At 37.2% G+C, this 25,976-nt stretch overlaps 1 protein-coding gene across 1 annotated transcript; it reads right to left on the bottom strand.

Annotated features, from left to right (window-relative positions):
- Positions 1-422: 422 nt before the first annotated feature.
- Positions 423-25,271, bottom strand: LOC124633625 (protein limb expression 1 homolog). The gene is made up of 4 exons (XM_047168909.1): positions 25,096-25,271; positions 1,672-1,862; positions 1,161-1,354; positions 423-857 (listed from the first exon to the last, which is right to left on the bottom strand). The coding sequence occupies exons 1-4, from the start codon at positions 25,169-25,171 to the stop codon at positions 485-487; spliced, it is 834 nt and encodes a 277-aa protein (XP_047024865.1). The 5' UTR covers positions 25,172-25,271; the 3' UTR covers positions 423-484.
- Between the last annotated feature and the right edge of the window lie 705 nt (positions 25,272-25,976).

Genomic DNA, 25,976 nt, shown 5'->3' with positions numbered 1-25,976 from the left:
TAATTGCTCGACGCCGGCCTCGATCGAATCGTAATAGCGCACGTGCATCGCGCAATGTTTTTCCAGCACATGTTTTAATTATGCTATTATATGAGCCGAGTTAACTCAAGTTATTGTAGCTCTTTTGCTGAGTGTAATGTTAATTAATTAAACATGTTCACGAACGATAATTGCCGAATTTTTGTTTAATTTTTGGAGAGCTGTTTGCGAATGCGGTTCTCGATTCAAGTGGCACGTGAACGTAGCTTGTACAACAGTCGAGTTCATAATGTTTATGCATTTTGTTCACGACGTCTGTGTCAACCATATTCGTTTGTTTTATTCTGCAACTGGATATGTAGGTTAAAGGCTTGGCTTAGCTGTTTAGGAAATACTAGGAATGAAAGGATGATGAGGTTCGAGTTGTAAATAAAACACTTAGATCTTAGACTATATACCTATACTTAAATAACAAAAGTGTGAGTGTGGCGAGGACGCGATGAGATCACTGTTGCTGCTGCGGCGGCGCCAGACGGGCGGCCAGGTGCAGGATGTCGCGCTTCTCCTTGGGGAAGCGCAGCTCGCGCGCCGCCAGCCGCGCGGCGCGCAGCTCGCGCTCAGCTCGCGCCAGCTCGGCGCGCAGCACGCCGCCGCCCGCCGCCGCCGCGTCGCGCTCGCGCGCCGCCCACTCGCGCGCCATCTGCTCGCGCATGGCGTCGTCCAGCGCGCGCGCCGAGTAGTGCGCCACCACCTCCTGCCGCGAGCACTGCCGCTCGCGCATCGCGCGCAGCGATCCGTTCCAGTGCAGCAACTGGAACACCGTCATCAGCTCCTGGAACTCCAGCATCGTCCGCCCCTTGTTCGCTTCCAGCATAAACCTGACACAAAATATAACATTACCTACAATATCCAGCAACAATAGCGAAAAACTAGTTCATACACGTACAGCCTGTAATACTAACAATGAAAAGAAAGCGCTCTCCGTGGTTTCTTTGTCTTGAGAGTTGGACGGGTCTCGGACAGGCAGATAAAAGAATAATTCTTGTTCAATTCCGGCTTTAATCATTCAGTCGTTGCGTGTAACAATGGATCTTAAGACAATGTGATTTTGCATAGACTGGGGGGCTAATGAACGGAACCTGGTGACTTGTGTGTAGTTGAGGGGTGTGTTGTGTATGTACCTGAAGGCAGCGATGCCAGCGCTGGGGTCCTGGTGGTGCGCGGCGGCGTCGCCCGCGAAGGAGGCGCGCGCCTCGGCCACGGCCTTCTCGATGAAGTGCTCGGAGATGCGCCGCGACTCGTGCTCGTTGAACACGCTGTTCATCAGCGCGATCTTCGCAGCGCTGCGACGCGCCTCCGCTTTTGTCGGACAATTCTGTACAAATTAGGATGGAGTGTAACAAATTCACACGTTAACTTGAGAAAACTTTACGAGGATCAAGTCTAACAACAATAATAAACATTATTGAAACCTGCAGAAATATTGAGCTGTTGTAATACAAATCAAATCCTTTCAAGGTCCTTGATTATGATAAAGCTGTCTGATTAACTGGTGTTTGACAAATGGAATGCCAATAAATTATTATGGACAACCGGCCGAAAGTAGGGCAACATGCGGACACCTCTAATCTTTCCACATCAGACTTGAAACCTTTAACCTTCCACATCTGATTTCTAAACTTCATGTGATACCTGAAAACTGCCAAAGCAAGCTCCTCCAGGCAGCGTGACGTAGCACACGTAGGGGGGATGCGCGGCGGGCACGGACTCGTAGATGACGAGCGCGCCGCCCCCGCTGCCCGCGCCCCCGCCTCGTGCCGCCTTCACCTGCCAGAACTCCTGCAGCGCTTCCACCACGTTCACTGTTGATAGGACTCCGTCAGCTGTTGCCAAACGACGAAATGTTAGGACTTAATCAGATTGTTTGTGTAAGGATTAGCTAAGTTATTCTATATTCCAGTTCCGCATATTATGAGGAAATGATAAGGAAGAAGTATTATTTTCAGATTATGGTGCGAAAATTTTCGTAGCATATAAGTTGAAGGTGTTATTTTTCCCCCAGGTGCAACAAGTCGTGTATGAGAAGTGCCAGGAAGGTCTAACGTCAAATCGAGGTTGTAAGCCCTCCCCTTAAAAACTCCAAACACGACGTTAAGATCAAAACACACAGAAACCTACACACTTAACTGTCGTTAAAGCAAAAATCGTTTTCGCGTAAGCCCCTAATGTCAAAGCATCAAGCATTTCCCGTTTTAAATAAGACATCCAATTTGTCTCGCCATTTTCCCCACAATCAGTGCAAGCAATTTATTTGTAAAAGCCTGGCTTTATTCATATTTCCGTTGGCTTCCTGCGTAATGGTTATGGCTTTAATAACGCCTGGATAAGGTAGAAATACAACTATTTGCACGCCTACGGAGTATCAGACGTCAAATGAGAAGTCTTCATTAAACGGGTTCGGCTAATAGGGTTTCTAGTTATCCTCGAGTCCAGTTACTTCAACGTATTAAGATTTAATACTGTGAGGAATCATGAGTGTATTATGTAGAAGTGTTCGTGCGAATGCAAAGCAAATTATGTTCGTTATCAGTAATCCGTGTCATCCGGCTGTCTCGCAAGGTGATTATGGCGTTATCCCCGATGATTGTCCATTAAGTGGTCTGCGGAGAGCAGCACCGCCAGTAAACCAGCTGCGTTATAGCTCAGATAAACTCGTAAAGGCTAGGACCAGAATATCCGATAGTGTCATTTCATGCTATGACTTGATGCAGCGGAGAACCAAACCATTAACTGAACAAAAGGATCTAATTTTCTGAAAATGTTTACAAATTTTTAAATGATGTTCTTCGTAAATAAAGGTTTTTTTTTCTATTGTAGATAGACTTCCATAGAGTTTTCAATCTCCAATGCTTCGTATTCTTTTATGTGCTTTAAAATATTATTTTTTATATTTAAGGGCTGCATTGTTACATAAATGAATGAGTTTGGTTTCCTACTCGCTTTGTGACGGAGGAAATATGCAAATCGCGGTCGAGTTTAATTTATGAATCGCTCGTATAAAATTCATCAGTTGCGAACGTCAAATCCGCGAGTATTCGCTCGGAATAATTATTACTTTTGAACGAGCAATACATAAGTTTTAAACTCCACTTCATGGCGAGCGCGGCTTCCGATCTTTGAGTTCTAGAAGTGATGCGGGCCAGTGTTATTGGGATTTTTAGTTTACAATAACTTTGAGATAGTTTGATACTTTCGAAAAAATTAAAAGGTAATATTGTATAATATACTGTAACATTGTCTGGAAAAACATACTTTAAACAAACATTTAATGCAGTTGTTTTCACTCTTACATTGAACCAGACTGCCTCATACAAAAACACTAGTGCAAATGTTACCCATTTCAGTAACACAACTAGCAGAACAAAGCAGTCTCTTATTTCACGTAATGAGTGTACAAACAGAAGTAAAAATTAAAGCACTCAGTGGTCCGAGGCTTTCCCTGTAGACATTATTATCTCACAATGAGCGGACTGTTTCTGAAAAGCGACGGTAGCGAGGGCTCTCTGTCAGTCTGTTGTCCATCCGTTACGATTTCACAGGATTTTTCCCCTTTAGAACGGCAGCCATATTTCCGGGAGAAGGCAATTTTAAAGACATTTCAAGACACAGACAGATTCGGAGTTTCATTATGAAACGAGTGCCGGAGTGAAAAATGGTGCAAATATTGCGAAATGACTCGTAATGCCTGCTTCTTTTGAATGAAAAGTGACTGTATTTTGAACTTTAATATTATGCCAATCATGCTGATATTGAAATTGAGAGTTATTTTTCATCGTGATAGTCCATCATAAATATTTAGTAAGTATAGTACTTACTTAGCTAATGGCTTTGTTGGCGTCGCATGAACCAAAGGCTGTAACTATTCCGTCGTAAAGCTAACATTAACATACATACGTATCCTGGGTATCGATTATTACTTATGGAGACATTAGTGTGTCACTGTGTTCACGTCATGTGAAGCGACACATTTAGGGGTGTTCAAAGTGATTAAGATATGTACTTAATCATTGTCTTCTAACTTTGTGCATTTGCCTAAAATAAATTGATGGTTCTGTTGAGAAATCTTATCCTCTCAGAATTTTATCTATTCACTACTTTTACCAGATATATTTCAATGTAATCCTGAAGACTCCATAAGAGTCTTTACCAGAAAACCAACACAGTGGAAAGGACTTATACGTTCTTAGAACGTATTTACAGAAAGGAAATGATTTTAAAGGAATCTTTTTGAAATAAATATTCAAAGGTAAAAAGATAAAGATTCAACAGAAACTTGTGAAGACGTCAGTTAAGGGAGCTGTGTGAAGGGACTCTTCAACGTCTCCTGCATAAAAGAAACTTTCTTATTCGTGCTTTTTCTAGCGTTTTTACTTACTTATTACGATCATAGCTCTTACAAACTTGTTAAGAAGCTTCTCAGCAAAAGTATATTGAATAAACTATACAGTAGTTTTCCTTTTTCAGTAGCGAAAGAGAAATGCAACAGAGCGTAAAAATAAAAATACAAACTAACTATATAAACCGATCGAAACGTTAATAAAACTCTATCTATTTCTGTACATATACAAACATGATTGAAAAAACATTGATCGCTAACCAGCTTCGTTTAATATAGACATTTTGTTGTAAACGCTAAATGAAAGCTTGTGGTCCGTACCTTGCTTCCACAGACTAAACACAACACTCCGCGAGGATCCGCAAGGGAGATTGCACCAATGCCCGCTATTTATCTAGCTTTACATGACCATAGTGAACGAATGAACGAGTGAACGTTTATTGTGCCAATATCGATGTCATTTCAAGGAAAATTGTTCGTTCATTAAAGCGAACGTTCCAGTCGGTATTGAAGTCATTTCTATTTTGTTTTATTTTATTTTTATTGGACTTTTTAGAATGGCAGGTTGTTCCACGTGATATTTTTAAGTTTTACCTGTGGAGATAGGATAATATTGAGAATGCATGTGAAAAGTATATTGACATTATGCATATTGCATATTATGTTTCAAACCTAGTCCAAGAATATAGTCATACATGTAGATTAGTGCCTCATGAAGCTAGTTTCTCAAGTCAATTTAGCTCAGTTGCAAACAGAACTGAAACATGAACATTGAAGTTCATATGACCGACTGTCTACCAAAACTAATAGTGCGGAATGATTTAAATTCAAAACACAAATATTCAAGTCAAATCACTATCCGAACATTTAGTATTTCTAATGTTTTACCTATCTATTGTTTGAAGAACACGGCAATAATTAGTCATGCTGAAGCTACCATGACAGCTGATAAAAATATTCGCAGTCACGGCTTTACGTGCTCATTGAAGTTCAAAGGGGTTTAATGAGTAAACAACAAACAACCGAACCCATGATAAACAGTGATAAATGTTACACTGACAGTGGTTGGGTGGCTGAATGAACGTAGCCACTTAGCCACGAGCCCTTTGTTACGTGCACCGGTCAATAGTATTGATTCTGAAGCTGTCATTAACTGCTAGCTACACTACCGTTGGATAAATCAATCAAAGCGACCACAGACCAGTGAATACCTACCGTACCAACCATAATTGACGAACGTTTCATATCACCCAACAATTACCGAGAAAACGCCTCTCATTCCGTTCACACGACAATATATTCCAAACATTCTAGAAAGTTCGTGTGAATTTAATGAACAAGTTCCAAACAATGCGTTGAAAGCCCATATGGGATTTTTAACACGTTTTTTTCATTATGAAAGCATCATATTTTTCGCAAGTCATTTCGCTAACGTGCAGATTAAATCTGTGCACCGATAAATCTGCGTTCTCAGACAGTAAAGTGGGCTGCCATAGATTATTACGCAGAAAGGTCAACTCGTTAATTTATTAAACAAACTTTTCACTTTAACATTGTTTGTTTCAGAAAATTCCGAGCCGGAAGATTTTGGAAGATATACACTGTTTTGTATAGTCTGTAGACCGGACTTGCTATTCTGCATATGAATATAGGTACAGACGGCGCATCAAATTATCTCAATCTGTCAAAATTTTTTCAATAGACTTTCAACCTTATCACATTTAGAGGATGGTTAATATTCGATTGGTAAAAGACAAATTCGTGTAAGTTGACCTGCCTTCTACACATTGCACCTACATGTATGGTCGATAGAACAATTGAGTGAGGTTCTTAAGGGAATACAGGCGTCGACAGGACCGCAATTGACTATTGACTGGGCGAAGCGTAGTGACGAAGCAATACCTACGTAAGACCCTGACCTACATTAACTTGGGGTACATAAACTGTGGAGAGAAGTACTGAATTTGTTTTTATCGATTCCATTTGTAAATAGTATCAAATTGACAAATATTGACGAGAGGCTCTCGCTGTATCGAATAGATGATATCTTGGGTAGTTGCAATTTGAAATCACACGTATAGTATCTATCTATATGAGACCAACTTTTGTATGTAGGCATGGGCGTAGCCACACTGGGGCAAGCTGGGGCACTTGCCCCACCCTGGGCCCTGGCTCTGACCTATAAGGTGTCTGATTAAACAATATTTTTTTACTAACTCTAACTAACAATATCAACAATCATATGTACTATCCGTAAGTAATTGCACAAAAAAAATGTCGACTTTGAAAAGAGCGCGATCAAAACAAAATGCGCTCTCGAGTTCCCGAACGTGCGCGGTGCGCGCATTATTTGAAAGCGAGCCGTATTCCCTAAAAGAATAGGTGCTATGTGGCGTAGCGAGCCGAGCCGTCCATCTAACCCAAAAAATAATGCATTGAAGGAGATGGAACTGGTAGATGCGATCAAAATTTTTTAAATGCAATTTTATCCTAGTGTAAAAACCGCGCTGGCTATTTTGCTTGCCCAGCCATGTACGACCTGTACAATAGAACGATCGTTTAGCACAGTGGTTCTTAACCGGTGGTCCGCGGACCACTGGCGGTCCCTGGAGGCATTCCGCGAAGTGGTCCGCGAAGCTTAGCTGCGCGACGTTGCTATACGTTATCTAACTTTATTTTTATCGACTTATCTATGCGAGCGAGGGGGTTTTCGTATGGACGTATATCGGGTGTGTCATACCTAGTCCCCCCATTCATGAAAATGTATATTAAAATTTGGGCGACATTTTACGTAGTTTTTGGTTTTGAGTCTTAAAAAATAATTAAAATTTCGCGCTCCCTTCGCTCGCGTATTCAGAAACTATATTATTTTTGTATTTGTCAACAAATAAAAAGTTAAGTACGTTTGAGCTAAATTTTACGTAATATTTGGTTTAAGTCCGATAAAAATTTCGCGCTACCTTCGCTCGCGTATGCAGAAATTATTTGCCCTTATTTTTGCATTTGTTAACAAACAAAAAGTTAAGTACGTTTAGGCTAAATTTTATGCAATATTAGGTTTAAGTCCGATTAAAATTTCGCGCTCGCTTCGCTCGCGATTTAGGAAACTTCTTTCTTTGCATTGCTTATCTAAACAACTGCCGACATGCGTTTAGCTTTGAGTAGTACTGTACCAAAAATTCAGAAATTAGTAAAGAGAATGCAGTCACAAAAATCTCATTAAATTAAAATCTGTAACTTTTAGTTTTTTGATAAATAATAAAGAAATGGCTCAAGATACAAAAAAGCGGAGGGCCCCCGCCCTCCTCCGGGGGATAGGTTGACTGCTGCCCCACCCTGAGCCCAAAGCTGGCTACGCCCATGTATGTAGGTATGTTTGTTACTTCTTCACGCGTAAACCGTTGAACGCGTTGAAACTTGGTATTAATGTAGCTTATAGATCATAATGGTCAGCTGATCAGGTGAAATCGCTGTCGGAAACTAGTTTAGAATATAAAAATTACAGTTTATGCTTCACCTGAAACTGACAAGAGTTCGTGATTTCTTAATGACGTCCTTCCAACTTCCTTTGTATGACTATTGGAGCAGGATCAAAGCCACAACTTATGATAATAAAACGGAAACCCGAGGTATTCCGGGAATCCGGTAACTACAGGTTTTTATGAAATATTCTTAGTGTATTTCGGAGGTTATCGAATATTTGATTCAGACAGATCATATCCTTATAATCGCTTTTTTTCAAATTTTTTTTTTTGTTTATACCGGAGTCTTGAGTCTTTCGCTTAGGTTCTTTTAAAAAAAGTTTCAGGGAAAAAACAATATTCATTTACAAGGATAACTGATTACTGGTATATCTATCTACACTTTCCTACAACTCACACGTTCCCCTCGCATTTCACACTCTGTGAGACAATTATTATTCACATATCAAACGTCACACTTCAGAACGAGAATCGCATTAATATAGATAGATATCGTAAATAATAAACATTAGGATACAAACTTTAAAGGTCGAAAGGTCAGGCTGAATCCGTCCAATAAAATTGACCCTTGCATGACCCAGATAAAAAAGTTAAAGGTTCCAAATTCAAAGTTTAAGGCGCGTTCGAGAATAGAGAACGGGTGTTTAAAAGGGGAACTTTTTGATTATTGAAAATAAGTGGATATATTTTGCCGTATGAGATATATTAAAATAAATATGCAGAAGCAAATAACTCTGGGTTTTTTTTTAGTTAAAGAGAGCCTCAATAATTGTTGATGAGCATACTCAGAAAACAGTGAATAATAGACAAGTTTTTTTACTCTGTATTTACGTAGACTACACTCGAACAATTTTATTACAAAGATAGTTTCGTGAATTAGGGTAGACTGGGTACAGTTGTGCCAATTTTCGTTTGATCACCAATAATTTTGTTATTTTACTAATTAGCTCGCAGAAAAGGAACTTGTATCGCAATTTAGACATTTGTGTACGTAAAAACACTAATATATTGTTCCTTAATACTATGGTTTACCCATAAGATCGATAAAAAAAAAAAATGGGAAAGTGTCACAACCGGCCACATACCAAGGGCGGTTGTGACATGCATAAACATATATCAAAATGGTCTATAATATCTTTTATTGTAGAAATGTTTAACATAATAAGCTTACAAACATAGTTTTAACAATCAACAAAAAACATTTACTGTGTTAAAACTTGTAGCTGTAGAAAGGTTTGTAGCTTGAGCTACACGTACGAAATCCCTTGCTTCACTTCTTCATCTTTATATTTTTTGATATCACACTGCACTCTTTCGGTCTTCCACAAACGTATTCTGGACATCTAAAAGCAAAAAATAATAATATGAGATTTATTATATGTATAGATATTCGACACAACCGTACCCAAAAAAATTGTCACAACCGTACCCAACGCATCATTTTGAAAACAAAAAATCGCCATGATCTTGCCAAATACTTTACGTAAAATGAAATCACTTGTAATTAAATGTTAATGTTCAACATTTAAAGAAAAAAATAACAAGATAATCTTTATGTATAAAAATAACAGTAATTAGGAAAAGAAATCGAACAAAAATACTTACTTTTGATTGTTGAAAAGCAATGTGGGCTCCTGCTTACGTTAACGTCCTGCGCTGGCTAACGCAATATTGGGGAACGTGTTTAGGCTTGTGAGCCACGTCTTTCTCCCTCACACCCTCCCCCGTATTACGTATAGTTTCGTTACAATTGCGACTGTCACTACCGTACCCTGGCACAACCGTACCCAGTTTACCCTACCCACGTCTTAAGCCACTACGCCGAATAAAAACCCGACTAGAATGATTAGATTAGTCATACCATACATTACGCAGAGAGCCATAAACAGGCGAACGAACCGATGTCAAAAACCTTTGCGATACACGTGATTCCATATAATATAAACAAATTCGCCAAAACGTAACGACGCCCATTAATTCCGACATAAATACATTATTACCGGACTATACCATAAATCGACATATTCATTACACTCCGAATATATCCCACAATTTATGGGTACAACACCATAAACATTACATAAGCTTTTTAACTTCCGAACTACCAAAAACGGATAGTTAAAAATCATATTTTAAATGTTATATTAAATTTTAAATGTAATTTGCATGGATAATGAGTGAAATAAAGACCAGAAAATCTTGGCATATCATTTTGGCGCTGATTGCGAAAAAAGTTTCAAAACTTTGAGGTTTTCATTCAGTTCAGTATTTTGCCGAGGATCTGTTTATGTTGGTAGTAGCTTCTCGCCCACACTCGAAAGTAGTTTGGTATTCTGTCTGTTCGATAAGTTTTGTGATGGCAAACTAATAAAGTAGCATAATTAATGCTAACTGCTGAAGTTCTTTGGGTTGAAGAAAACGTTAAATATCTATTACCGATTGTTGCAAATTAAAAGGCAATTTCATTAATAACTTATAATGGCGACTATTAACTTATCAGACCTATTATACTACGTTTACATTCATTGAATGTTAGTCAAAGGGCAGACGGGATTAATGAGAACTTTAATGAATGAGAATGACAATCTATTTTACGAGAAATATTGTCGAACGAGACCAGCTGGTTGTTGTTTTACACTTTAGCACCACAATAATTATGATTATTTACCTACCTAACTGTTAAATACTATTAATACTGTTACATTTTCCAAAAGCTGTTTTATCCCATTCTGAATCGAACGAGATAAATTAACGCCTGAAACTTACTCATATAGGTGTCGAGTATCACATTAGGGACATACTAAATATCAATTAGCAATCTTTCATAACACTCATATTATTTACTACATTACATTAGCGATTCAAATGCTCATAATAGTTTCATGACTAAATCAATTTAACCTTATAGTATGCCATTTGTATAAATTAAACCTAATCAATTATGAAAAGCCATCCCGTGCGGTTTGTGGCATTCACCAGAATTCAATACTGTTGGTTCTACGTGTATTAGGTACTATTACTGTGATTGTCTAATACATATATAGCTTTGTATAGTTAATGGTATGTATGGGGAATTGTTTCGTGGGTAAATGACCTAATTCTATGTACTAGAAGCATGTGCTATGTTTGTATATTGTGAGATGTGTCCCTACATTTTTCTGCCAGTTAAAAAGTCCCCTTTCTCCATAAATGAGCTATCGAACACTGAAAGATTTTTAAAAATATTCAACCGTAACTGAGATTAGTGCGTCCAAGCAAGTAAATAAACGAATTAATTCTTCGAGAGACATTTCCCTACAATCTACATTCATGAAGTCCTTAGGACATCATTCGATCTACAAACAGACGACCACCAGCAACACATTGAGATTTTCGCATACAACGTAAGCTATATCAAAGGCAGGAAGGCATTCCTATCTGCATGTATATATAATACAAATTGGTCCGTCCGTCTGTCGGAGCACAGACACACAGGAATAGAAGCGTGAACGGACAGGGACAGTTTGGACACATTTTGACACAGAGAGTGAACTTTGAGACGGTTTTGATGTGTTGGTTAGTTAAGAAAGACCGATGTGGATATAATTGTTTGTATAGTATGCCCCAGATAAAGATTTTTACATATTTTTTTTTAATTACCATAAGTAATTTGTTTATGCAAAGCAATGTTGCCATTTAAGTACAGCTTAATGTTCAAACTTGTAAAAATAAAAACATACGGATTGAGAACCACCTCTTTTTGATAAGTAGGTTAAAAATCGATGATCCCATCCCAGACACAAAAGTTCTCAAGAAAACAAACGGCGATCAGCGATCATTTGAAAGTATTAGTCGACCGTTCATTATGTATATTTAACTCCGAGTTAATCACTTTACGACATCAATAAATAAATAATTATATTCATCCAATCATACCGACATCGCGGTTCTTATTATTTAACTGGACTTACTGACGGATGGTGTTTTTTTTGTTATTAAAAAAATACGGTCGTGTGGGTGTACTGTTAGTTTGTGGCTGAGGATTCGAAAGGAGATCGGATTTAAGGAGGTGCAACTTTTTTCTAGTTTATTTTTTTTTCAATAGACAAGTGTATCAGACAAATTTTTATAACTTTTCAAAATGATGATGGTCATGTTTAAGTTACACAAAGAAATAATCAAATCAAAAATTATAAAAATGCAAAATTAATTTGATTTAAACATTGTGCAATTTTAATATTTAATTTTCGCAGCTTTAATCCTACTTGAATGAAATAAAGTAAACGCTCATTGCAGACATAAATATCGTTTACGAGAACATTGACGATGCAAATGACTGGATCGTGTTTAAAATAAATAAACGTTGTTCAATCATTCAAATAAAAACCTTCAAGGGTTGTGCTGTGACTTGATTATTATTTTTGATGCGTTGATAAAATTGTATTATATTGTCAAGTTTCATGATTGGTTACTTCATAAAAGTAGTTAGACTTAACAAGATTGAGGAATAAGCTTAACTATATTTTAATTAAAAACTTGAAAAATATAGGTGCTAAATTACACGAAATTCTTATAAAGTGATTTTGACTGCAAGAGCAACGAATTGTAACTAAATTCGCTTATCCAGAATTCACATTAAGTACATACCTACATTGGTAAGTGATATAACAGAACTGTCTCAAACAATCCAGCAATGTCAATTAAAAAACAGTTGCAATTAAATTGAAACCTAATAGTTCTATTATTGATATCACTTTGTGCGGTTTACGTCTATTCCACTTAACATCTGACGTTAATTTAAATTGCCATTTAACGTATCAAACTTTGACGTAAGTTCACCAACTCTCATAAATACGTCACTAGTTTGACGTCAGATTGAGGTGAAATAACTTAACGTAAACTGAAATATTAAATTATAGTTCGGCCATTCAGAGAATGCGTTCCTGACACGTCGCGATTGAACTGACGACGTAACTACATTCATTGATTATTGATATAATAATGTTGTTTTAATGCTCCTCAATTGTTAAAACGGTAAACAACCAGCAAAAATATTTTTATCGTAACTGCAACGCCATTGCAAAGTTACGTCGTCAGTTCAATCGCGACGTGTCAGGAACGCATTCTCTGAATGGCCGAACTATAGTAGCACCTTTGTAAATAAGGGGTCTTTATAAAGTAGAATGTACTTTTTGTGCAGATCACGACCAATTGAGATTTCCAACTAATTTATTATTACGTCAATACTGTGCTGCGTTGAAGCATCGTGTGTGCATTTATCAACAAAACCATATTTTAAAATAAAAACACATTTACAAACTTACATTATTGGACGCCTGAAAATACACGGTTCTTGTAGAAAAGAGCACGACGTTAGCCGTGGGAATTAGCTCTTCAATACTCGTCACATGTCGTAAGTAGAGGAAGTGAAGCATATTTGGAATACCAGTTTGTTTTTTGAAAATAAATTGAAGGAGAAACGGGATAGCTCAATAAAAAATACATTAAATTATTGTCAAAATATTAAACTTTAATAATGAGAACAATCAAATATAAAAAATACCAGATATATTATCAAAATGCCTATCAAACTAAAAATACTCCAAAAACGTGATTTGACTTAGGGTGCAGATAATTTGGAATATAGTATTCCAAATTATATTCATTTTTTTTTCTTTGAAAATTGCTAACACTTTTTCTTAGAAACTAATAGAATTCTAAATGTTTTATAGTCATTGGCTCTTTACAAAAAAAGAAACTTTTACAAAAAAATAAAACCGACTCCCAAAAAACTGAAAAGCAAAAAAAACACGGTATTCCAAATTAACAACACGCCAACTTAACTTAAAGTTGCATGTCAAATTTTTAATTCTAGAAATATTCACAAAATCATAGTAATATCTTAAACTAACAAGGTCACTCCGCAATTAAAATAATTACAATAAAGATTTAGAGTATTACAGCAAATGATTACCACTGATTGCATTCTTACCGAAAAAGTTTTCAAATCAGGCTTCTCGTTCGCTGGGGGCTGGTAGCCGAAATGTCAAGATAGCGTCCTGTTTTTAATGCTGTATGGCTTTCTGTATCGTTTGACGTTATGTTTACGGCATAAAAACTCAGATGGCGTTTATATATATTTAGATATCGAAGTATTCCAAGTTACCTGCAGTATTCCAAATATGCTGCAGTTCCTCTATCTATCCAGGGAAATCCACTAATGTTTCGTTCTCATTTACAAATTAATCATCATGCAAAAATATCCTCACAATTCGTTGTCATGTTTAGTTTTCATCAGCAAATGGCGGCCAAAACCAACATTTTCTACACAAAATAATTTGAAAAGGGAACGTCAATGAAATGTCAAAGTTTGACATTTCTGGAGCACGCTAGGCTATGGGCGAGCTTGTATCAATATTGGCTTACAATAATGTATTGTCATGAATATGGGAATTAAATATTTACAGGTAAGCCACGCTGTTCAATTCTAATAGAATTTCAGTAATTTTATGAGAAATTGCAATGATATTGGATACATTCAATGTTACCAGTTGCCAATTAATATGAAAAACCATTTATTAACACCACAAAAATCTCACTATACTACCTAACTAAGCAAAATGAGCTACAAATAGGCTAAGACATGAAAACACAGATTCTGTTCTCTTAATTTGTACTTAATCTTACTTTATTTACTCGTCAATGAACTTTGTCTCACTTTGATGTTAATTCGCCCAAAGTTATGACCTCACCTCCGCCCTCTTTTAATCGTTAGCAAACACAACGTTTAATGGTGGAACAATGTTAACTCACATATTCCAGTATAAACCTCAGCTGAACGTTAAGCCTAGCTTACAGCTACATTATAAATCCATACAAAACCACCGATGGAACTAGTTTTAATATCACTTAAAAGCCTGATCAATCCGACATAAAAAACAAATATTGAACTTTAAAAAACAGACCATAAAGTCCTAATTCCGTTGGCATATAAAGTGCCAATAATATGGCGAGCTCATGTGCTTGTGAACGTAATTATACCTAAGTATAATCATGGAAGTACGGTCTGATGTGTAATGATGTTGGCACAATTGTAAGCGGTTTAAATACATGACTACGAACAGTTTTGGAGTCGTTTTCCTTAAGCTATTGCTATGTTTAACTTTTCTTTGGATAGTAATATCGCAATGTACATACTATGAACAGAGGATGTTGACTTCGTTGCTGAATACCTATATCAAAAACAAATATACATATCAAATAACACTAAAAATTACATAGGTCTCTCCCAAGTCTTGCCACAATTTTTCGCATCCGAGCCATTGCAGAGAATATTTCTCGCAAAAATCAAACATGATATCAAAAGTAAGTAGCTGGAGTTTTTCATAGATCTTGAGCACTCGTTTCGATTAATTGTAGTTACTTTCCAGTCAGATTTAATAAATAAAATATATATATCGGTGTGCCGTTCATAATCACATTAAATGAAATGCGTTAATATACTGGTTAATATATGTCGATTAACACAAAGATAAAAGAAAAATACGTAAAAATAAAAAAAAAATGTTTTTTTCAAACAAATTAAATGGAATAAAAATGTGCTAAAATTAGAACACCATATAAAAGTCAGTCATTACAAACAACTGAAATTCTCCCTTGAAAACTGACAGCTGTCAACTGATCAAAACATTCGATACTCCTTTAAAACTTTATCTCTGCTTTACACATGATGTTGTAAATTATAAAAACGAAAAATGACTCCTGTGGTTAAACCACTGAATGGATTAGGTTATTTTTTTTACAATTTGCCATAGAATATCATAAAGTATATGCGATATGATTTAATGTGATTGTGAACGACACACCCGATATAAATACTTTTAATTAAATAAGATCTACAAATAACATTACGTTTTAATCTTTTTCACTGGCTTCTCTCGTAACCTGAGTTATGTAGAAATAATTAAAAGAGTATTCCACAGGTTTCAAGTGTATTTTATAAAATAATTTTGTGGTAAAGTACACAACATCATTGCAGTTTGAGTTATTTTTGTATATATGTTTTAATAAAAGTAACAGTTCTTGGAATTTCCGCGAATTACAAACATAAAAAAGTCTAAAGTCTCTTCAAGTATGGTCAAATACAGAAGGGGCCGGAAACCTGGCCGGTTTGAGCGAATTTTAGTATCAGTCTAATTAGACTCGAATAAGACCGTCTTTTTAATAAGTCTAAACAAAGTATTTTATTAATCGATCGATAGTTCTAAAAACAAATGTGAAACAAAAACAAGCAGAAAATAATTCTTGGTTTTCAAAATTTTTTCATTTATAGAAAATGATTGTCACTCGAACAACTGTGTTTTGTTTTTCTCAGGTATGTACCTATTGTTTATTCATTAAGGCTGATTCGGCTAAAGGTTGAAGTCCAATCTGTATCACACAATACAGTTTACTTCGACCTTGTTAGTATATTGTAGCTAACAATGACTTAACCAGTAATCTCAAGGGGCTTTTGAACCTATTAGACGACAACACTTCAATTTGCGACTAGTGATTTTGGGTAACCAGTCAATAAATCGAAGGAATATTATATCTTACAACAAGGAAACATATTACATTACTTTATAAATATCAGCCAAAAAAATAATTCGTTAAAGATAGGTCCTCTTTTATAAACACATTACCTATAATATATAACTACGTATTTACGCCCACTGCAGCACTTTAAACAATAGCCATGGGAACTTAATTGAAACAAGCTTCAAGGCTACAAACCTAGCAATAGTTGTCAATAAAAACAAGAACAAAAGAACGTTCCTACATCCTCAAAGACCTTTCTTAAAACGCCGAATTGACACATCGAATCCTAAATTACAATTCCCTTGGCAACCTCGTAGTACTAACTTTACGACGCCCAGGGTGGCTTATGTTACTTATTCTTACCCACCAGCCATAAACCGTAAAACGGCTTATTCATATTCAAATTCGCAGTCGAAAACTTGACACTACAACACCCGTTCATCTCCATATTATACACACATCAAAAGTGTCTAGGGATCAAGCATTTTTATGCGGATTTCTTGAGATTGAGATGTGGCTTTGTAATAAATTTATGATTTTATAAATTTATATGGATCCTTTTTGGTGCATTTCATAATTTGAATCAGGAACTGTGAATCAAATTCGAGTAAAAGATGAAAATCAGCTGTCAATATTTTCCCTATAAACACATACAACGCATTGAAGACATTATTAGTGCTACTGTTTCCCTACTACTGATTAAAACCAACGTTATTATGGAGCGGCGACGTCATTTAAGCAGGGAAGAAATGCTCAGAGCCGTGGGAATGATAGAAGCTGGTTCCCGGCAACGTACTGTGGCTTTAGCTCTGAATACAAGTCAGAGTGTTATCAGTCGACTTTGGACACGTTACCGAAGCACTGGTACCGTAGCTGAGCGCCATGGAGGACGGTATCGCTGCACCACACGGAGACAAGACCGATACATTCAAATCTTAACTCGAAGAGCTCCAACAATAACCGCCATGATGTTAGCCGTGAGGCTTCATCACTCTTCAGGGAACTTAATTAGCGACCAAACAGTCAGAAACCGCTTGCATGAAGTGAACCTTCATTCCCGAAGACCGCTACGGGTACCACCTATAGCAATGCACAATCGTAGGATTCGATATCAATGGGCTCTTGAACACAGAAATTGGGCAGAAGAACAATGGCGTTTCGTGTGCTTTTCTGATGAGTCTCGTTTTGGTATGAGACCGGATACAAGACGTATACGACACTGGAGAACCCCTGGACGCCAACAGCGATTAAAATCCTGCCAGGAAGTCCATCCTTATAGTGGTGGAACCATCATGGTATGGGCGGGTATTTGGATCGGCGGAAGAACTGAGTTGATTTGGATCAGAAGCAACCTCAACGCTCAAATTTATGCTGAGACGATTGTATCAGACGTCATCGTTCCTCTACAAGTGCAAATCGGTCCCTTATTTCAGTTAATGCATGATAATGCACGACCGCACACCGCAAGAGTTGTAAGACAGACTCTCGCGGCAGCTAACATCAATGTCCTGCCCTGGCCTGCTCAGTCGCCAGACTTGAACCCGATTGAGCATGCATGGGATATGCTACAGAGAAGAGCTCTGCCGAATATGGAGGGTATCCAGTCGCAAGAAGACCTTTTTTTGTTGTTGCAACGAACATGGGCGGCCATTCCACATCGTGATTTGGATGAACTCATTTTGAGTATGCCAAACCGATGTTCTTGTGTTGTTAGTGTTCGCGGTAGAAACACGGATTATTAATTGTTTAAGTTACCCAATAAACTTTTAAAGAAAACTGTTATTTCAGTCTTTTTTTTCGAACTTTTGTGTTAGTGTTTCAAATGTCAAAAATCCCTTTATTAGGAAAATGGCAAATTTCTTTATTAGTGCAAAGGTGACTTGGTTTATCGTTACTGTGACAAACGAAAACACTTTATTTGATGAATCCTTAAAGAAAATTTTAATTAATATCAATCAGGAGAAAAGTTATTGCAAAAATATATGTTGATCCCTAGACACTTTTGATGTGTGTAATTCGGCCATTCAGAGAATGCGTTCCTGACACGTCGCGATTGAACTGACTGAATTATAACATTCATTGATTATTGATATAATAATGTTGTTTTAATGCTCCTCAATTGTTAAAACGGTAAACAACCAGCAAAAATATTTTTATCGTAACTGCAACGCCATTGCAAAGTTACGTCGTCAGTTCAATCGCGACGTGTCAGGAACGCATTCTCTGAATGGCCGAACTATAAGAGCGTACATACTGTAGATTAAACAGTCGGCCGAGAGTTGACCCGATCGCGACGGTTAGTAAAAATTTGCCTACCACACTTTTGAAGGGGTCAATTAGTCCACTTTCTAATTGCATTCCTTCAAGTTGAATGCACAAAAAATAACCTTTTTTATATTCGGGCGAATTTGCTTCTACGTACAGCCCAGTTTTCAGTCGGTCTGATAGGCTAAATACCACATCTTTGTAAAGTGCGTACCTACTACTATTCATCTTCATACTGATTTATGAGCCCGAGCAAAATGTTAGCCGACTAAAAGTTTGCAGTCTGTGTACTCTAAAGCTTTAATCCTGGACCGAAGGAAGTCGACTGAGGTCGAACGTGAATCGTATACAGTAACGCTGGGTTACTAGTACATTAACACCCGAAATAATCCCAGAATTATTATGCGAAATAATCGTATGATGCGTGGATGGAATTAATCGAATTGTTTAGTTAAGGCTTTTGTTACAGGTTGCGATTTTGTCGCGCGATTTTTTTGTCTTCGTATTTTTCCTAAAGGATCTACTAAAATATTGAAGGTCGAGTGATTTGCCCAAAGATAATTAAACCGCAGAACTACGTTATTCATTTTGAGTTTTCTCTGATCTAATTATTTCGATCCTATTCCATAACAAGAACTAGTCCCTCTTTTCTAAGTCACCCCCGCCGTATTTCAATCTTAAAGGAACACAATAGCGTAACTTATACGACAGACACACAACCTACCACGCCCTTGTCACCCTAAAATCGCAATCGCACTAGTATAGTTGACCAGCACATCGATATTCAGGCATTACTAGTGGGCGGCACTCTATATGCCCGTGCCGTAGGAATTCCTAATATGTGAGTCAGCGTATCATGTCGTGGATATCGTAAGATAGTTTATCGCGAAACTCAATTTATGGGCTCAGTCCCACTGTTTTATTGTTTTCCTGACTCGCTTGAGGTTTGTACTTAGTCTTGAATTGTGCGAATAAAGTTACGAGTGCGAATCGAAATTTCTACATTTCGAATTCAGATAGAAAATAAACAGCTAAAGATAGGCACGTAGATTAAAGTTTAAGGTTCGTACACCTTATTTATTCCAGTATGATAACAAAATTATCTCACATAAAGGTTTATTAAGCACATTTCGTAATTGGCTTAGCTAACCCTAATGATTAACCTATCCAAAACCGAAACTCGATTAATTTGATCGAGAGACCGTTGTTCTCTGAACTTTATTGGAATTTTAAACATTTGTGAGCACCTATTAAAATTTGGTATTAATAAAATAGTAAAAGTGAGTTGCGGTATTTGTGGCATTGTTATTATTGTTATGTCTAATGGTGTATTCAGGACCAGGTAAACCCATGCTCATTCTACTATGAAAATTACAAGAAAAAAAAATTGTAAAAAAAAGATGAAATGCTGCATAATCATGCACTTTTTCAAACCTAAAGCATGAGAAGGCTTCTATTATAATTTGGTATAGAAACACTGAAAAAGATCTTGAAGTCTGATACCCTTTACAAAAATAGGTAAAAGAAATATTCAACTCTTATTTCAACAGAAACGTCAAAATAACAACACATGTCCAGCCGTTTTCGAGAGAAAGCGTCAAAAGCTACTGACACATTTCAGGCCATATTGACCACCCTTTCTCGTCAACCCCGTCCTCCGGGGATGAGACATATTCATTAAGCACCGGAAAGACATGGGAATGTTTCGAAAATTGAAATAGTCGAGTAACTGAATTGAAACGCGGTCTGGTATTCTAAAATAAAGTTATTACACTGAAAAGCTATTAAATCCGTGGATATTGGACAATAAACTGTTTGAAATTTTACTTAGTTTATAAAGCTGGAATATTGTAGTTAAAATCAAATTCTATGTAGAATATAAATAGTTGTAAATTACCTAAAAGTGTGCCATTTTATACGTATCTCTGTATAAAATACGACACAGTTTATGACTGGAATTTTCATATTTAGAACGTTATTATCATAATTTATTATTAACCAAACATAGGTACAAAGATACGCAGCAAACAGCAATTGTTATGAAAATAAACAAAATTAATTTCGACGCTACAACAACACGAAATTACCGATCTATAAATAGCTGATACAAACAAAACAATACTCAAAAACGAGGTAAAATTAATTACGAACCAAATGAATACAGGTAAAACAAATTAGGGTAAGCACCGCAATAACTGGCATCATAACTCAGCATCCTATTGAAGGCACACAAGGCCGATAATGGAGACGTTTACCTTAAATGGAAGTGTTTATACGGCGGGTTATCTTATTAATGATCTTAATAAGGTGTAAACAAACGCTCTTTTAGTAAAACTGATAAGGTTTATGAAGACCTTTGTGTATGGTTCTATCTTATTCCGTGATCGCGTCCACAAGGTCAAATGTTCACTTTACAATATTATCTTTAGCTTAACTTTATATATTTTGCTTAACTAATATCCCTCCCTTTCTAGTGCTTGACAAGGATGTAAATAGATGTAGAAACAATATGCAAATCGTTTAGGAGACAGGTGTAAAACTGTAAGTTGTGATATCTCTAAAGATTGTGATGCACAAACATCCATCTTGATTTAAGCAAATTGACCGTAAAGAAATTCAAGTATTGCAATAATTCCCCCTTTGACATTACCCTTCCGTTCATTCAATAAACCAATTAATAAGACACTCATAAACTTAACAAAATCTCTGTAAACAGACTTTAAGACAAACAGGCAACTTTTCGACGTAAATCCTTTCAAATAATTGACTGGTTCACTGCGAAAGGAAAAATTAAAAAGTTTCCCAAGACCAATGGATGGAAGGAGCCCATTCAGTTTAGAAAATGGAAAAGATTAAGCCTGACAGCGGACAAGAGGGAACTGAAAAGAGGTTCGTAGTGACGTCACAAACATTTCAGACTTCGACCTCCTTTAATTGGTTCACTGTATTACAAACTGCTCGGTGAAAGTATTTTTGTACAAAATACTTGGTCCCTAAATGTAATTATAAGTTAAATTACGTCTTTACGACTTGACAAAAAGTTTGACAAATATAATGGAGTTGGTCCGGATTTTTTCGAAGGAATTTAATGCGATGTTCGCAGGAAGGATCGGGGAAAGTTACAGATATATAGGCACGAGGGATTACTTGTAAAGTCTGAACACAGAACCTTTCAGAAACCAGCACAAAAAAACAGTAAAATGTTTTCAAAGAAAAGATTCTATAAATAAATGACAGCAAGTTTATTCGCCAAACGTTTCGATATTACATCAAGTTTTTCTCATTAAAAATAATACCTAGATTCAATTTAAAATAACTATAAGATAGATTGTTATTCTATATTCGATGGCTTCGAACTACCGAGGACTATTTCAGTTCCACTCAAAACTAACTGAAACGTATTTATTTTGTATTACAATTGAAATTGAATGATACAATTGCGAAAATGGAGGGAGTTAACGAGTGTTTAACCGCACGAATAGATACACTAACCTCATTCGAGATAAGTAAGATCAAGTGTAGTTATTATCACTTTCTCTTGTAAAGTATCAAGATTCTATACTTCCACGGTTAAACCTAGCTCAAGAAGTTCGTTTCCAGTAATAGAAAGTTCTGGCTTTCTACGATAACTTTAAGACAACTTGTCAAAAACAAAGACGAACTTATAAAAGTTTGTTTTTAACCGAATTATGAAATTCCCAAGCAGAGGAGCAATGTTTGTTTACGATATTTATATTGTTTGTAACTTTAACTTACTTACTACCTTTAATCTTGGTCTGTTTTGATATCAGTATATTATATAGCCATGTTCATTTCTTTATTTAAAAATAATATTGTTTCAGTATTGCTACGAAGAATTTGTTACATAATGATATTACCTAATTGGAGTGTCGCCAAAAATAGAAGCATATTTACATAACACAATTTAAAACGGACATTAAAATTATTTCCAAAACTTACATATACGGATATCCGAAAAGAAATATGGCCGCTCCATAATCCAGGACGGTCCGTATAAAGCTCAAAAAGTGCTGTTATACTTGCGCCAGTTTCTAGAATAATACCGATTACATCTGAGACTGTCCTGTGCATGTTGCAACGTGTGGGGACCCCCACATGCGCAGACGCCGCTAACGGTCCAACATCTCCAGCTGAACCGAGCATTACAGAATTAAGGAAGACTGAATACGCAAAATCAGTTTTTTTTATAACAAAGGCCTATGATATGAATTGCAAATTTTATGCCACACCACGAAAAATTACCTAAACATTAGAGGATAAAATTGTTATTTTCTCAAAAGTCCGAGGGCCTTTAAAGGACAAAACATTTTCATATTAAAGTTCAACAAGTTAAACATTAATGTAAATGTAGGGAACAAATCTCGCCGCCCTGGGCTTCATTATGCAAATTGCAGTATTTTGAACAAGTTTCAAATTTACATTTAGCTTAAAAAAGACATTATTCGACCTCAAACACTCAAGCCTACGTCAACTATTAATATAAAGTTCTAATCAAAACAACGATATTATTTTCACTATATAACGCCTCTCTATTATACAGATGCTGTCTAAAAGGATGAGCATTTATAATAAAATCATAAATAAGTTCATATAACACGCAATTAACAACTTAGTCGCTAATCACATGGGACGAAATATTAATATAAACGACCAATTAAAACTAATAATTGACATAAAAACCAGCAAGCCACACATGCGATGGGCGATCGTGAAATCGCGAGATATCTCAATGTATCACGCGATGTGGCCCGATTGGAAAGGCAGGTCATTTAATATCTCGTACTTCGCGTTATAGGCCTTCTTGCATCTCGCCATCTCCGTATAGAAACTTTATAGACGATCGTAAACGAGATAGGTACCTACTATAAAATCACAATTTGAATTTCCTTAAGACAGTTCAATTTTCAAGGTTTAATTGAGCTTTAAAGCACCGACATGAGCTGTAGGTCCCAATTATCAATAAAACAACCGTTCGACACGACCCGAGCGTAGACACACGATATGAACATCATACTCCTACGCAGCCACGATATTGTAGAGAATTACTGTAATGTCATTATGACATGTAGCGGCAACCTTGCAAATTGTCTCGAAATATTACAATAATGAGTATTGCGAGCACCCAGCCTGATGTTCTGAATTTAAAGATCAAAGTAGACCAAGGTGACCTTATTCTATTTATTAACTGAGGATATAAGATAAATTATAATTTTATTGAGAAACTAGATCTTAACAAAAAACATAACGCAAACCAATCTTATTAGGAAACGTGCGTGGAATAAACTTGTACGCGAATAAAAGGATTTGGTGGAACATTTTACTTCATAAAGTTAGGAGTAACACAGGTAATTGTGCGACTCCGTGCAATGTCGCAAAAAGGCTTTCAGCATTTCGAAATCGACTGTGAATATTTTAATAAATATCTAGAGTGAATATGTTATTATTTCTGATACAAAACTTACTGAACTGGATTCAAAGTATTTAACACTCCCTTCACTGCGAACACTGCGGCGAATATGAAATAACCATTACAATTATGAGCTGGCTCTATTCAAATGTAAATATAATGGATAAGTCACAGATGTCTGCCGACTGAGTCATCAGACCAGTCGCACCAAGTGTGAATTTTTTAAACAACTTTTTTAAACAAGCACAACTGAACAAAGAAAAGCCGGGGTTGAAATGTTCCAAAGTTAAAACGCGCTAAAAGTAAAATGTGATTAGGGTTAAACGAAAAAGAAGAACTAATAAAAGAGTCGTTAAGCACCGGTTCTGAATTTAAAACATTAATAACAAGTTAATAATTAAATTCTCGCGTAGGGGTCGTAAATGGTTGTACCGAAGTTCAAGTGGCACGGGTCGGCGACAGGTTGCCTACAGACACAGGTTACACAAAGGAGTTTAGCGGAGCTGGAGGCTACAACGATGACATGTATCGACCTGCGCATTTAGAATGACCCTGGGTAAGGCTTACATTATTTTGCTAGACAAAGTGACTTCTGACAATCAGAAACGAGCAGGAACTTCAACAAACAGAATGGAGTTCACAGTGACAGTGACGTACCTCTGCGAAAGCTCATGCCAATTCCATACATTTCGCTGATGTTTCGTTACGTTAAATTGCTCAATGCGAATTCTGATTATGAGATTGTAATTTCAAGACTTGTGTACCGGCATTGTTATGCCTCATTTCACTGCGCTACAATAGGAGTTCTAGCAAACAATTATCATCTGATAAATCAGTCTGAGGCGAAAACCGGGAATAACAAAGCCAGACTGAGTTGCAGAAATCAGGCTGTTGGAGCACTTTACGATCGCAGAAAGTCACTTTGTCTGGTAGGAGTCACAGTGGGAATGTGTTAAAAATAGGTGAGGTTGCAAATATCAGCTGACCTCTGTAGACGTCATCGTAGAGGGGGGCGAGCGCGGCGTCTGGCGCGCCCCAGCGGGACGCCTCGGGGTACACCATGGGGGCGCGCCTAGCGCGACATGGCACTCGGCAGCGGCGCGTGCGTCTGCGTCGGCCGGCGCGCGCGGACTGAGCACTCGCAGCACCCACACGCCGACACACACGCCGGCCCGCACCAGCCACAGACTAATCTAACCACTGTTCAAGGAATTTATATGTAGCTTCACATATTAGGTCAATAGACTCCTTCTTCACCAAGAAACCCTGGTCCTTCAACTTATTAAACATTAAAGTAAACACAGGCTTGGGCGTATCATCAAACTACACCTTTTTTTTTTTGACTGACCTCCAATACTGAAAATCGTACTTGAGGTACAGTGGACATTTAGCAATAACACTAGAAACAAAGAAAATCGCAAATGTAGCACATATAGCAACATGAGCTTACCGAGAGCTTTCAGACAAGGCTGGTGGTGGCGCTGCTGTGAGTACTCTGTGTGCGTGCGCAGACGAAGCCGCTCCCCCCCCCCTCCGCATGTGCTTCACTTTCGCACGGTCCGCGAACCCCGTCGCGACACTAGTTTAATTGCAACCCGCCCGCTGCAGCAGAACCGGATTTATTGTCTCCCGGTCGATATCACCTCGACGTTGATGGGAAACCAGAGAAATCGACCAGAGTTCCGTAAACGGACCACAACCGGTTGCTCTAGGCCCGACTTGATTAGCTGTTGAAAGACTGCAACTGTTATTGACAGCCCTAAGTGTCGGGGTATGGCTGCAATTGCGAGCTGCGCACGAGTGACACTCGTAGGCGTCGACGCACTTGTAAAAGACATCAACGCGCGGCCTGTAATGCGAACCCTTT

Source organism: Helicoverpa zea, chromosome 1 (genome assembly GCF_022581195.2).
Source record: "Helicoverpa zea isolate HzStark_Cry1AcR chromosome 1, ilHelZeax1.1, whole genome shotgun sequence".
Lineage (NCBI taxonomy): Eukaryota > Metazoa > Arthropoda > Insecta > Lepidoptera > Noctuidae > Helicoverpa > Helicoverpa zea.
Note: the sequence above shows the minus strand (reverse complement) of the source record. Positions and strands in the feature narration are given on the sequence as shown.

Coding starts and splice junctions, on each gene's coding strand:
- LOC124633625 (XM_047168909.1), bottom strand. CDS start 25,171: ATGGTGTACCCCGAGGCGTCCCGCTGGGGCGCGCCAGACGCCGCGCTC. Junction 1,863..25,095: donor CTACGATGACGTCTACAGAG/GTCAGCTGATAT, acceptor GTTTGGCAACAG/CTGACGGAGTCCTATCAACA. Junction 1,355..1,671: donor CTTGCTTTGGCAGTTTTCAG/GTATCACATGAA, acceptor TAATTTGTACAG/AATTGTCCGACAAAAGCGGA.